General features: G+C 42.3%; 1 protein-coding gene across 1 annotated transcript in view; it reads left to right on the top strand.

Annotated features, from left to right (window-relative positions):
- dync1li1 (dynein, cytoplasmic 1, light intermediate chain 1) overlaps nt 1-15,073 on the top strand; it is a 39,551-nt gene extending 24,478 nt beyond the window's left edge. The window contains exons 10-13 of the mRNA XM_061983267.2: nt 3,935-3,979; nt 4,050-4,137; nt 4,209-4,331; nt 13,910-15,073. Of these exons, the coding sequence (XP_061839251.1) occupies nt 3,935-3,979; nt 4,050-4,137; nt 4,209-4,331; nt 13,910-14,028 (375 nt within the window). The 3' untranslated portion in view covers nt 14,029-15,073. The remainder of the gene's footprint in view (nt 1-3,934; nt 3,980-4,049; nt 4,138-4,208; nt 4,332-13,909) is intronic.
- Nucleotides 15,074-16,038: the final 965 nt, after the last annotated feature.

Genomic DNA, 16,038 nt, shown 5'->3' with positions numbered 1-16,038 from the left:
GGAGAGTCTAGCCATCGTTGTAGATGCTTTGCCGATGCGGATGTTGAGCTCGGCATCGAGAGAGAGATTGCTGGATATGGTTGAGCCAAGATAGGTGAAGTTCTCAACAACTTGCAGGGTGTGGTTTCCAATGGAGATCCTTGGAATGTTGCACATATCCTGTCCCATAATGTTGGTCTTCTTGAGGCTTACAGTTAAGCCGAAGTCTTTGCATGCATCAGAAAAGCTGTTGATCAGCCTCTGTAGTGCTTCCTCTGATGGTGAGGCCAGAGCAGCATCATCTGCGAAGAGCATCTCTCTGATGAGGACTTTACGCACTCTAGTCTTTGCCCGGAGACGTGCGAGGTTGAACAGTTTCCCGTCGCTCCTTGTGTGCAGGTAAACACCGTCGTCAGATGATTTGAATGCTTCTGACAATAGAAGATTCCGAAGAGCGTAGGAGCAAGCACGCATCCTTGCTTCACTCCATTCTCAATTGGGAATGGGGCTGATGCGGAGCCGTCACACTGGATAGTTCCTTGCATATCTTCATGGAATGATGTTATCAGCTTTTTTCTTTTTTTCCAAATTCCATTGTATGTCATACTCTTCTGACACCACCAGATGGCAGTATAAGTGTCCACATAAGCGGCCATAAGACCCCAATTCAGTAGTGTACAACATTTTGGAAATATGAGCTAAAGGGTGCTGTCCACGCATGTGGCCACTAAGCCTTTAATTTCAAAAACGCATCACAACATTTACTTTTTTCTTCATCACTGAATATTACTCACTACAGACTTTATGAGAGCCAACTATGGCTGGGCGATATTGCCTTTTTTTAATATCGCGATATTTTAAGGCCATATCGCGATACACGATATATATCTGGATATTTTGCCTTAGCCTTGAATGAACACTAGATGCATATAATCACAGCAGTATGATGATTCTATGTGTCTACATTAAAACATTCTTCTTCATACTGCATTAATATATGCTACTTTTAAACTTTCATGCAGAGAAGGAAATCACAACTAAAAAAATCACTATTTTTTTCATACGGTGTTGATGTGGAAATGTTTGCCTCGGCATTTTGATGGTGTGGACGTGTGGCACAGAACGATGTTGACGTGCGGAGTAAGCCCTCTTCATTGTCTAGCGGGTGACTTTTCAAATGATGCTACATATTAGCTGGGTTCGCCTATACATTGTACTTATCTAATAAAATAACAAACGGGAGACATTAGAGCAGGTTCGGTAGCCACCGCTTCTTTAATGTCAACATCACACACCTCCTTCCACAACCACACACACCCTACGTCACAGCCCTACGGCGACAAAACTCCTCCTCCTTACCTAACACACTCCGGTAACTTGGGACACCCTGAACTGTTTGTTACAGCGGTAATGCTACTTTTTATAGCAACGCTTTTGCCCCACACTTGACAAATTACGGTTGTCTATTCGTCATATTCCCACTTGAAGACAAACCACCGCCAGACGATGGACCCCCTGCTGTTTTTCTTGGGAATTAATTATTCCTTCATTTGTTACCAGATTCGCACCTTCTTTCTCTCGTATTACTGCTAGCATCACAGCTAACGTTAGCCATGCTGCTACCTCTCTGCTCGGGGAGGGCGTGTACGTATGTGACGTATGACGTGTGTAAGAAGGTGCGCTTGCTGTCTGTGAGAAGGAGAGACAGGAAAGAGTGAGGAGAGCCTGTAGTTTAATGCCCGCAGCTAAAAGCAACTGCGTGAGAACGTATACTCGATATCATGATATAGTCATTTTCTATATCGCAGAGACAACCCCGCGATATATCACGTATATCGATATATCGCCCAGCCCTAGAGCCAACAAACATAATAAAATATCACTCACTGTACTATGTCTGCTGTCATTAGGATGCCGACTGGTAGGGTTTTCATATATTCTCATTTAGGTGAAGAATGTCTTGTAATCCTCATGAAGAAACGGGGTGGAAGGGTGGAAGGGACCAAGCGTCTTTTTGTGTCGTCCTTGCTAGTTTCGCGTCCTAAATGGATGTCAAAGTAAATACCTACTCACACTTCTTCTGTCCAGGTAAAGATGCATGATTTATGATATAGAATAAACTTACAAGGAGCGAGGAAGCAGCAGACCACTCGATGATGTAAACATAGGGACACACGGGAGTGATCACGGCGCTGCTACAAATAGTTTGTCTGTGTTAGCGCTTATAATATTAATATCACTAATACTTGGTCAATATTCAAATCACAAAATATAAATGGAGTATTTTTGGAGCTTTTTGAATGGTTAGTTATCAATTTTATGGGCGAAATAGTGGAGCTCCCATTGGCTCCGCTGTTAGCAGACTTTTATTTACGTTTATTTAATATTTAAAATGCATCAAAGAAAAAAATCCATCCGTCATGTCTTTCATAATGATTGTGAACGATAGGCAAAATTTTAAAAAATTAAGTGTTATTTACGTTTATTTAATATTTAAAATGCATCAAAGAAAAAAATCCATCCGTCATGTCTTTCATAATGATTGTGAACGATAGGCAAAATTTAAAAAAATTAAGTCAAGCTCTCAGCCAGAGGGGAGGGTCTCCTTTCCCTCTGTGCTATGAGAAAAACACCAAAAAAGGTCAAATAAAGTATTATTTTCATATAATGGCATGCGTACAAAACATATGTGCTCCATGCAAAAAACTGCTTTTTTTTTTTACAAATTCCGAGTCTGAATCAATCGGCAAGTGTGCATGTGTACCTATTGTTGTGACCGGGTGAATAATCTACTGTGGCTGGCGAAAACAATAGCGGGGACGACTTTAAGATATACTGTATATTTAAACAGTACACCAGGGGTGAACATTACGTCGATGGCGAGCTAGCGGTCGATGGTGGAGGGTGTGTCAGTCCATCGCCAGCCAGGCATTAAAAAAAAAAAAAATTGGACCTAAAAATGAGCGATCATCAATCTTCACCAAGACGTCACTTTCGTCACTTGATTGACATCCACGGCACCCGAGGGTCTTGTGAGATGACGCCGGCTGCTGCCAGATCATTATTAATAAAAAATGACCGACCGGAAGGCGAGAAACACTTTTTATTTCAACAGACTCTCGCATCGTACCTGCCGTCAAAACTCTAAAGACCGACTGCACAGTTCCTGCCTTCACAATAAAAGCGCTGCTTCATCCTGCCTGCACTAAAAAATAAGAGTCTCAGAAAGCTAGCGTTTACAAGGTAGCAAGCTACGGAGTTCGCCGCCAATGTATTTCTTGTAAAGTGTATAAAAAGGAGTACAGAAGCTGGACAAATAAGATACCAAAAACCAACCACTTTCATGTGGTATTGGACAGAAATTAGGACTTTTTTTCTCCTCCATTTGAAAATGTGGATGTTATCATCACTACTGTCTGATTACAATCAATGCAAGTCATCAGAATCCGGTAATACACCAACTTATATTGTTGTTTTCATGAAAGAAAGGAATCTATATGTGTTAAACATGCTTGTATTATCATTAAACACCTTTAACTTGTTAACAAAAATGTCTCTTTCATAAATAAATAAATAAATAAATACAAATGATATATATGAATGAGGTAGATATCCTCCACTTGGTCAATTGAAAAGTAGCTCGCCTGCAGAAAAAGTGTGGGTACTCCTAGTCTACACTTTCAAAAGATAAATTATACTTTTGGAGAGGTTTTGTTGGCAATCTGGGAACATATCCAGAATTGAACATCTTGCAGACAGACTCAAACGGGTTATAAAAGTGACTGGAGCAAAATCTACCCCAAATTGACACCAAAACATATCTAATACATCTTATCTGGACCACAAGGAATTGTTTTAAATAAATAATTTCAAATCATCATCGGTCCCCTTTAAGTTGAATGTTAATGTTGTACAGTTCTTCAAATAAGTGTTTATTTGTCCCCTTTTTTTGCAGTCGCTGCTCTCCAAACAGCCTGCTGTTACCGTAGGCCGACCTGTGGTAAGTGTTTGTTTCCTTCTCCACGTTGTGACTCAGCATAAATGTGACACACCGTCCCATGTCAATCAAGGACACAACAACCAGAGCACCCACCGGTTCCCCCAGGACGAGCAATCGTTCGGCAGCGGCCAACGTCGCCAACGCCATGCCGCAGTCGGGTACGCCGTGTCATACTTCCGTAGAGAGGAATGTATTTGTGGTGATGTCTGACTTTGTCGGTGTGCCGCAGGTCAGACCAGTGAGGGTGTCTTGGCCAACTTCTTCAACAGCCTACTGACAAAGAAAGCAGGCACAGGAGGACCTGGGACGCCGGGTGGCGGAAACAACACGCCAGGGACTGTACGCAAGTCAGGTGAAGACGTCTACACACCTGCTCTAATGTCCTCTGCTTTATATGATCATCTACCATTCACACCTGCGTCTTTTTGCTTTCACCCACCACTTCCTTAATGCAACATTGCTCCACTTCTGTCCTCCTCGTATCTTGAATGTGTCACACAACAAATCCTGACATTGTGCCCTCATTTTCAACCACACTCATCAACCACAATGTGTGTATGTGTACCAGTCAGAGGATGCTGGCCACGATAAGGTGTGTGTTTATTATAGCAAGGCATTCTCCGTGTATTGTCGCTCGTCTTTTTTGTTGTTGTGAGTCCATCTTATCGTCATCCAAGCATGAATACTAGGATCAAACCTGCTATGCATCCATTTTATGAGCAATATTGCAGCTTTATGCCAGAACGTTCATAAAATGGGAATTTATTATCAAAAAAAGAAATAGCTCTAACACAGGGGTGCCCACACTTTTTCTGCAGGCGAGCTACTTTGCAATTGACCAGGTAGATGTAGGGGTGTAACGGTGCGTGTATTTGTATTAAACCGTTTCCGTACGGGGCTTCCGGTTCGGTTCGGAGGTGTACCGAACGAGTTTCCACACTCGTGAGTTACCATGAATTGATTAACGTGGACCCCGACTTAAACAAGTTGAAAAACGTATTTGCGTGTTACCATTTAGTGGTCAATTGTACAGAATATGTACTGTACTGTGCAATCTACTAATAAAAGCCTAAATCAATCAATCAAAAACGAACATATTAAGTAGCGTAACGCACATTGTGTAAACAATGCACACCGAGGTACAACACACGGCATGCTAGCAGGTAACGGGCTAGGATAGACTGACCATACGTCCTCTTTTCACCGGACATGTCCTTTTTTTGCGGAGCTGTCAGGGCGGAGTTTCTTAAATGCCTCAAATGTCCGGCATTTTGAGTTAGAGTTGCGTGTATTTTCAATGTACGTTCAGGGTTAAGAAGGGGTTAAAAACAAAACAAATTGTGCGCAGCAGCATTGGTAAGGGAGGGGCAGAGACAGAGAGAGAGAGAGAGTTAGGATAAACGCGCATGCGTCGCCAGGCTCTGCTTTTTATCCATAGATTTATCACATTTAATTTATTATTATCTATAGCAGGGGTGTCAAAAGTGTGCCCCGGAGGCCATTTGCGGCCCACAGCTAATGTTTTAAAGGCCCGCGCAGAGATGGGTAGTAACGCGCTACATTTACTCCGTTACATCTACTTGAGTAACTTTTGGGATAAATTGTACTTCTAAGAGTAGTTTTAATGCAACATACTTTTACTTTTACTTAAGTATATTTATAGAGAAGAAACGCTACTTTTACTCCGCTACTTTTATCTACATTCAGCTCGCTACTCGCTACTAATTTTTATCGATCTGTTAATGCACGCTTTGTTTGTTTTGGTCTGTCAGACAGACCTTCAAAGTGCCTGCCTTACTGGTGACGTTTCACTCCGTTCCACCAATCAGATGCAGTCACTGGTGACGTTGGACCAATCAAACAGAGCCAGGTGGTCACATGACCTGACTTAAACAAGTTGAAAAACTTATTGGGGTGTTACCATTTAGTGGTCAATTATACGGAATATGTACTGTACTGTGCAATCTAATAATACAAGTTCCAATCAATCAATCAAAAGTGTGAAGGAAAAAAGATACTTTTTTATTTCAACCGTACATCCCGTCAAAAGCCTAAAGACACATGAGGACGTTCCTGTCTTCACAATAAAAGTGCCGCTCCATCGCGCCTGCGCTTTCAAAACAAGAGTCTCCGAAAGCCAGCGCAAACAAGCTAGCAAGCTACGGAGTTTGACGCCAATATATTTCTTGTAAAGTGTATAAAAACGAATATGGAAGCTGGACAAATAAGATGCCAAAAACCCACCACTTTCATGTGGTATTAGACAGAAAGAAGGAACCTTTCTTCTCCATTTGAAAACGTGGACGTTATCATCACTACTGTCTGATTACAATCAATGCAAGTCATCAGAATCAGGTAATACGCCAACTTATATTCTTGTCTTCATGAAAGAAAGGAATCTATATGTGTTAAACATGCATGTATATTCATTAAAACACCTTTAACATGTAAACAAAAACAGCAAAATAAATACATATAAATTATATACTGTATATATCAATGTATATATATATATATATATATATATATATATATATATATATATATATATATATATATATTTATAAATGATAAATGATAAATGGGTTGTACTTGTATAGCGCTTTTCTACCTTCAAGGTACTCAAAGCGCTTTGACACTACTTCCACATTTACCCATTCACACACACATTCACACACTGATGGAGGGAGCTGCCATGCAAGGCGCTAACCAGCACCCATCAGGAGCAAGGGTGAAGTGTCTTGCTCAGGACACAACGGACATGACGAGGTTGGTACTAGGTGGGGATTGAACCAGGGACCCTCGGGTCGCGCACGGCCATTCTTCCACTGCGCCACGCCGTCCCTAAATTGATTTATATATATAATATATATATATATATATATATATAATATATATATATATATATATATATGATATGAGTGTGTATGTTACTCATCAGTTACTCAGTACTTGAGTAGTTTTTTCACAACATACTTTTTACTTTTACTCAAGTAAATATTTGGGTGACTACTCCTTACTTTTACTTGAGTAATAAATCTCTAAAGTAACAGTACTCTTACTTGAGTACAATTTCTGGCTACTCTACCCACCTCTGGGCCCACGGCATATTCTAAAAATACTATTAAAATAAACAAAAACATAACAAAAGTTAAATAAAAAAGCTTATAGGTTAAATGTCATTTAGAAAAAGTTGCAATGTTGACTAATAAAACAAAGCTGTTTTTTTTTCTTTCAAACTGTCATTGCTCAAAACATAATATTGAATCAAAATCAATGTTATTATGAATTATTGACCTATCCAAGGTTCCCATTACTTCACATCAAATATTACACTAAGAAAAATATTTTTGGTGGAAGATTTTGGAAATTTGGTAAATAAATAACCCAAAAATGTATATTTTGTTGTTTTCTTTCCGAAAATGAACCGAACCGTGACCTCTAAACCGAGGTACGTACCGAACCGAAATTTTTGTGTACCGTTACACCCCTAGGTAGGTGGGATCTACCTCATTCATATATATAATTTATATTTATTTATTTACGAAAAAGACATTTTTGTTAACAAGTTAAAGGTGTTTAATGATAATAGAAGCATGTTTAACACATATAGTTAATATTGTTAACAAGTTAAAGGTGTTTAATGATAATAGAAGCATGTTTAACACATATGGATTCCTTTCTTTCATGAAGACAAGAATATAAGTTGGTGTATTACCTGATTCTGATGACTTGCATTGATTGTAATCAGACAGTAGTGATGATAACGTCCACGTTTTCAAATGGAGGAGAAAAAAAGTCCTCCTTTCTGTCTAATACCACAGGAAAGTGTTTGGTTTTTGCCATCTTATTTGTCCAGCTTACATATTCGTTTTCATACATTTTAGAAGAAATACATTGGCGGTGAAGTCTGTAGCTTGCTAGCTTGTGCACCCTAGCTTTCTGAGACCCTTATTTTGTTAGCACAGGCAGGATGAAGCAGCGCTTTTATTGTGACGATAGGAACTGTGCAGAGTTTTGACGGCGGGTACGGCGCGAGAGTCTGTTGAAATAAAAAGTGTTTCTCGCCTTCCTGTCGGTCGTTTTTTCTTAATAATGATCTGGCAGCAGCCAGCGTCATCTCACAAGAACCTCGGGTGCCACGAATGTCAATCAAATGACTAAAGTGGTGAAGATTGATGATGGCTAATTTTTAGGTCTATTTTTTTAATGCCTGGCTGGCGATGGACTGACACACCCTTCGCCATCGACTGGTAGCTCGCCATCGACGTAATGGGCACCCCTGCTCTAACATAAAATAATCCTCACCTTTGATTCCTCTTTCGGAAACAAAGAAAAAAATATGTTTTCTTTTTCCCACATCTTTATTGTTTCTTACCAGGAATCCATCAAGCTCCTTCCCTGTTTTTAGGCATGCTGCATTGCACTTGTTTTAACTTTTCATTTGCCATACATGTTGCACATGGTTCCAATTACGGCTGGCTACAAACAGTTAGTGCCGGTATATGATTTACTGTAGTACTTCTGAACAGGCTTGAAAGATAAACTGAGTGTCCAGAATGCACAATATTTATTTTTAACCTGCTTCTCAAGACCAATACCTATAACTTATTTATATTCAATTGTTTTATTTGATTTAACTAGTGTGTGCACACCTGACGGTAAGAAAGACTCAAAGGTGGATTTGACAAAGTGTACTCTAGATTCGTCCAGACAAAATCTAGTACCTTCATCAATGGTAAATGGAAGGTCATCCATTTCCGTGATGAAATAAAAGATTTCTTTTCAACTTTTTGCACTTTTCAAAAGCCGCAGCCATATGAACAAGTTGATGGGGTTTACTGGGTTGAAGTGTAATGCTCTCCTTGCGGAATGTTTCCGCAACATTTGGGGTAAATAACACGCAAAAAGTCTTCCTCTGAAACAGTGAAGAAGTCCCACGCGATCGACGCCATGTTTAATTACAATAAGATCGGGGGAGAAAAGGAGCGCTTGATTTTGTCACCCTAACCCACCCACAACACAGTATAAGTGATATTGCCTCATTAGAGCGTGTTTTTAAGAGTGTTTTTGAATGATGTTATTGGATTTATGGGTTTCTCTTAATTCCTCATATCTATACCTAATAGAGATGCGCGGATAGGCAATTATTTCATCCGCAACCGCATCAGAAAGTCGTCAACCATCCGCAATCCACCCGATCTAACATTTGATCAGAACCGCATCCGCCCGCACCCGCCCGTTGTTATATATCTAATATAGACGATGCAAGGCATTAGTGAGGTTATAAAGCTTTTGCCTGTTAAAGAAAGGAGACTGATCCAATGCAGCACAGACATTCGCGTGCCACGCTGTCACGACCCAGACGCACACCAGTGCGCAATCATATGGGAGCCGCGCTGAGCGCACCTCCAAGCGCGTCTCGCTGCCGGCGACGGCCGGGTATGGGCCCGACGCTCCAGCGCCATCCATTTTCAGGGCTAGTTGATTCGGCAGGTGGGTTGTTACACACTCCTTAGCGGGTTCCGACTTCCATGGCCACCGTCCTGCTGTCTATATCAACCAGGGTGAGCCCCACCCCTTTCGTGAGCGCACTGCGCGCGGAGTGACCCCTGTTACGCGCCCCCGGCAACAGGGGTGGCAGGCAGGTAAGCTGCGCGGGCGGAGCGCGCGGAGTGACCCCTGTTACGAGCCCCCGGCCACGGGGGTGGCGGGCAGGTAAGCTGCTTAGCTGCTGCGCGTGACGCCGGCCGCGGCGAAGGCGAACGAGGCGGGGTGTCGGTGTGGTGGGTGCGGTGGTGACCCTGACCGTGCGTCGGGCCCTTCTCGCGGATCGCCTCAGCTACGGCTCCCGGTGGGGCCCTCTCGGGGGAAGGGGCCTCGGTCCCGGACCCCGGCGAGGCGTCCCTTCTCCGCTCCGTAAAAGTGTCCATCTCTTTTTTTTTTTTTTTCTTCTGTTGTGGCATATGCTGCAGGTGCCTGCTCGTTTTTCGTATGTGGGTAACAACATTTAACTATGTATATATATTTCCCAATTGGTTTAACTGCCACCCGCCTGAATCTGTTTAAAATCTAATTTTTTTTAATTTCAACCGCCCGACCCGACCCGCGGATAAAATCTAATTTTTTTTTATTTCATCCGCCCGATCCGCGGATAATCCGCGGACTCCGCGGTTGTGCCCGCAAACCGCGCATAATACCTAACGACCAAAAACATTGTTTCTATTTGCACATCCTGCTGTCTGTTGCTTTAGCTGCGGTCAATGACATCACCTGTTCATTCCTATTGTATTACTGTCCAAATTGATCATGTAACTACACGTTCACTATTGATTCAATCTTGCAATGGCGTATAAAGTAGAAAATGCAAATGTTGGAATCGCATTCGACCCAACACAAGCCTACATTGTTATAATGTACAGTACAAGCCAAAAGTTTGGACACACCTTCTCCTTATTCCATGCATTTTCTTTTTTTCCATGACTATTTACATTGTAGATTGTCACATCAAAACTATGAATGAACATGTGGAGTTATGTACTTAACACAAAAAGGTGAAATAACTGAAAACATGTTTTATATTCAAGTTTCTTCAAAATAGCCACCCTTTGCTCTTATTAATGCTTTGCACACTCTTAGCATTCTCTCGATGAGCTTAAAGCACATCTGTGAAGTGAAAGCCATTTCAGGTGACTACCTCTTGAAGCTCATCGAGAGTGCGAAAAAAGAGAAAAATGTAATTTAAAACATTTGTACGCACGTACAACACTTAAGACCTTCAGTATATCAGTATGTGGAATTAAATGATGGAATGGATCAAGCAAAGAAATCAAACAATGCACTAATATGATCCACTTCAAGAAACTCTTCAAACTTAAAGTGTTTACAAAGTACAAAGAAGATAAACATTCTGAATTTATTCATCCATCCATTCTTTCATTCTCAAAATAATCTTACTTATCTCATCGTATGAAATATAACTTACTTCACCAATTATTATTTATTTATTTATTTTTATTGTGATTACTTATGGAGTATATTGTGAATAAATTGAGAACAGGAAGTGAACAAAATTTTAGCAACTGTTATGTAAAAGAAAAGGGGTAGGATTAAATAAGCTCTGCTTCTTCCTACTCCTTTTCCAACATGTTGAATAGAGAAACTGGAAATTGTGATGTATCATGTTGTATGCTTGCATGTTCCAAATAAACTCAAATTCAACTCAAAAAGTAATCAGAGCAGAGGGTGGCTATTTTGAAGAAACTAGAATATAAAACATGTTTTCAGTTATTTCACCTTTTTTTGTTAAGTACATAACTCCACATGTGTTCATTCATAGTTTTGATGTGACAATCTACAATGTAAATAGTCATGAAAATTAAAAAAACGCATTGAATGAGGTGTGTCCAAATGTTTGGCCTGTACTGTGTGTTATTAAAGATTACTGCACTTTTATCTGTGTCAATGTTTCCCTCAGGACTACAATCTATATGAGGTTGCGGGGGTTGGGGTTATTATAATGATGTAATCTTTGAACATGCGTAATAGGCCAGATGCATATACAAAAAGTGAGTGCATGAAAAGCAAAAAAAATAAATAAAGCAATTTCCTTCTGTCGCTTCTTTTTGGTGTTTGTTTGTTTTTTGTAAATCAGGCCTGTGCAATTATTTTGATTCGGGGGGCCAAATTTAGAGAAAAAAATGTGTCTGGGGGCCGGTATTATTTTTAGGAACACTAATACAAAACCTCACAATAATGTCTGATTGAATGCTAAAAACGTTATGACAGACCGCCTTAAAAACGGAATGGAATTTCACTTTTTTTTTCTGAATGAGACACCGAGAATGTACATGAAAATAAAGAATGTGAGATTTACAATATTATAACTATGAACGATAAAACACTGAATATTGACAACATTTGAACGTCACACCCCCTTTCCATCCACATATACAAACACAGTAAAATATGATCGCCATGGGTAAAAAAAAAAAAAAATCACCTACTATCTGATATATCTGATACATCACTAAGCTGTAGAACTTTGTTGTCAAAATCTCCTTCCGTATCTGTCCCTGACACCCACATTTCAGGCTCTGGAAGCACCCAGTGGAAACGCTCCCCACCCACACTGCTTGGTGCCTTGTCTGAGCTGCTGTGACTTAGACTCAAATAGTAACTAATTAGATGACCATAGTAACTAGATTAGATTACCATAGTAACTAGTATATCATGCAAAAGTGCAGATATCCAACCATTGAAAGACTTAGTATTAGAGATGCGCGGATAGGCAATTATTTCATCTGCAACCGCATCAGAAAGTCGTCAACCATCCGCCATCCACCCGATCTAACATTTGATCAGAACCGCACCCGCCCGCACCTGCCCGTTGTTATATATCTAATATAGACGATGCAAGGCATTAGTGAGGTTATAAAGCTTTTGCCTGTTAAAGAAAGGAGACTGATCCAATGCAGCACAGACATTCGCGTGCCACGCTGTCACGACCCAGACGCACACCAGTGCGCAATCATATGGGAGCCTCCAAGCGCGTCTCGCTGCCGGCGACGGCCGGGTATGGGCCCGACGCTCCACCGCCATCCATTTTCAGGGCTAGTTGATTCGGCAGGTGGGTTGTTACACACTCCTTAGCGGGTTCCGATTTCCATGGCCACCGTCCTGCTGTCTATATCAACCAGGGTGAGCCCCACCCCTTTCGTGAGCGCACTGCGCGCGGAGTGACCCCTGTTACGCGCCCCCGGCAACAGGGGTGGCGGGCAGGTAAGCTGCGCGGGCGGAGCGCGCGGAGTGACCCCTGTTACGAGCCCCCGGCCACGGGGGTGGCGGGCAGGTAAGCTGCTTACCTGCTGCGCGTGACGCCGGCCGCGGCGAAGGCGGACGAGGCGGGGTGTCGGTGCGGTGGGCGCGGTGGTGACCCTGGACGTGCGTCGGGCCCTTCTCGCGGATCGCCTCAGCTACGGCTCCCGGTGGGGCCCTCTCGGGGGAAGGGGCCTCGGTCCCGGACCCCGGCGAGGCGTCCCTTCTCCGCTCCGTAAAAGTGTCCATCTCTTTTCTTTTTTTTTCTTCTGTTGTGGCATATGCTGCAGGTGCCTGCTCGTTTTTCGTATGTGGGTAACAACATTTAACTATGTATATATATTTACCAATTGGTTTAACTGCCACCCGCCTGAATCTATTTAAAATCTTTTTTTTTTTAATTTCATCCGCCCGATCCGCGGATAATCCGCGGACTCCGCGGTTGTGCCCGCAAACCGCGCATCTCTACTTAGTATAGTTGAAGACTTAACGCTCATTAGAAAACATCACTGCACATCATAATGGCAGCTACACTTTACATTTTAAAGATCTAAAAAAAATGATTTGGGAATGTCCGGCGGGCCAGATTGAAAAGCTTAACGGGCCGCATGTGGCCCCCAAGCCTTAATTTGCCCAGGTCTGATGTAAATGCTTGTAGGTGGAAGGGCCGACCACAGCAACAGGTGCTCGTTGAGAAGAGTGATTTGTGCTTTCATTTTAAGGGTCCACTAGATTTGTCGCTGTAGAAAGAAAAAAGTATCTTGAGGAATCGGATATCTCACCAAGTTAGCAACACTGATCCTTGCTGCTCTGTCTTCTTATTCTCTGGCAGACCAGGTGTATTGTCATGCGTTTCTGAGCCATGTGGATGGCCTTCACAAATAAATAAATGAATGTATGTGAAACTTGAGAAATAGTCCTACTTTAATTCATCATAGATGTCAAACTATTGTTCCATTTCACACCCAGCCCTGATTTCAAACATGTGTAAATGTGCATCTTAAGGACTTGAACATGTGCTCCTCCCCTTTTTTGTGACTGAGCATGCTCCTAAGTAGGAAGAGGTTACTGCACTTGACTTCATTTGTGTGTGTTTCCCTGCGATGGCTGCAGGCTCCAAGCTGGGCCTGAGTGATGTACAAGCAGAGCTGGACCGCATATCCAACCGGGAGACGGACTTGGACTTGCCCAACGCCAACGAGACCCCTGCCACCGACGGGCAAGACACATGAAGACCAACACGCTTCATTCCCCCCCCCCCCGCTCTTCCTTCCTAACTTCCTCCACCTCAGTCCCCCTCCGCCTCTTTTGCCCTCCCTCTCTCTGCTTTGTCTCACGGATATGCAAGGGAAAGGGGAAAAAATGGACACCTAGTTTTCTCTCCCTGTTATCTTTCATCTTCCACGAGGAGAGTTCTTCTCCTCCCCTCATGCCTTCATCCAAACAGTACCCTCACCCTTCCAATCCCACCCACCGTTTTCTTTCCTGGCTGTTACACCGAGGATTTGTCACTGTTGCATACAAGATGGGGATGAGGGACCAATGTGGGAGGTGTAGGCTCGATTGATGTTTGGGAATGTCCCCATTTGCTAGCCTGGAAGTGAAGGTGTTTTTAATCCATCCATTAATTGTGATGGTTCATGTTTTTTTTTGTTTTTTTTATGCTAGAACCTGCTGAAGGACACGAGTTGAAGAAACTGCACTTAGATACTAGGGATGTACGGCCAGTGGAGGAAGAGATTCAGAACAAAAATGGATGTCTGAAACATTTTTTTTTTAAGAAGGGACAAACATACTTGTGTGTGTGCGTGTGAATGTTGGTGTGTGTGTGTGTGTGTGAGTGAGTGAAACTGAAAATGAAGGACCTGAGTGCAACATATGTCGGAAGGATTTCTGCCTATTTACAAACCAAAAAGCAAAACAAAAAAATAACTATGCTTTTGACACTACACTCTTTGAAAGACACTATTCCCACAAAGTAAACATGACAAATATCACTGCATGGTGCACACATTTGACTTCCGGCCAAAGTCCCCTCGTGATACACAGGCGGTGCACTACTACATCAGGCGGGGTGAGCTTTACTTGTACACCACACGCCCGCCGCTGATTCCATACTCACCGCAGGCAGGGAGGAGGGGGTTAAATTATGATGGGGTCATGTCAAGAATGTACAGCCATGGTCTCGCTGATTGGTCCTGTTATTTCAGAGCTCTGTGTTGGCGTTTGTATTATCAGATCTGTCAATCAGTCAAATAAAAGGTGTATTTATTCGGATTCATTGGTCAGGCCTCTAATTAACACAACCTCCTCACACCGACACGTTAATCATTTGTCAACATGTTGCTAGTTGTCATGACTGGGTGGGAAATTAAATGATGTATTTCTCCCTGGCAGATCCAGAATATTCTTTAAAGAAGACCTATTGTAAACTAACCAACTGAATAAATCACTCAACTACGCAGCTGGCGTACCTCACTGCATAACAGTGTGGTACGCCAGTTGCACTGAAGCAGACAAGCAGGCGATTCAGAGGGTCATAAAGTCTGCACAAATCCTCCACTCCCTGAAGGATTTACACAACTTCCGCTGCCTCAACAGAGCAAAAAGAATCACCAAGGACAGCACACACCCTGGCTTCCACCTGTTCGACCTGCCCAGTGTGGTACGCCAGTTGCACTGAAGCAGACAAACAGGCGATTCAGAGGGTCATAAAGTCTGCACAAAAAATCATCGGCTGCCCCCCTCCCCTCCCTGAAGGGTTTACACAACTCCCGCTGCCTCAACAGAGCAAAAAGCATCACCAAGGACAGCACACACCCTGGCTTCCACCTGTTCGACCTGCTACCATCGGGCAGGTGCATCAGAGCCAGAACAAACAGACTCAGAGACAGCTTCTTTCCCAGAGCTGTCACCATCTTGAACTCTAACTTATAATAATAATTCACCACTATACAATATCCTACCCTAATACCCTACTGTGCAATATTACCCTTTGAGTGCAATACATCCGACACTGATTGTTATTTATTATTCCGGTACTCTTTGTCTTGTTTTGTATATTGTACAGTATTTTGTATTTCTACAGTGTTTTGTATATTGTACAGGATTGCTTATTTTTATTGTATAGTAGTCTGTTTATTTCAATTGTTAGCTTTTTCTTTATTACCTGTTGTGTAATTTATTTTTACCCCTTATTTGTTCCCACTACCGCATCTTAAATTGGAGTCCTTAATCTCGTT

Source organism: Nerophis lumbriciformis, linkage group LG21, assembly GCF_033978685.3.
Source record: "Nerophis lumbriciformis linkage group LG21, RoL_Nlum_v2.1, whole genome shotgun sequence".
Lineage (NCBI taxonomy): Eukaryota > Metazoa > Chordata > Actinopteri > Syngnathiformes > Syngnathidae > Nerophis > Nerophis lumbriciformis.
The sequence above is the reverse complement of the archived record's forward strand: the minus strand, read 5'-3'. Positions and strand labels throughout refer to the sequence as shown.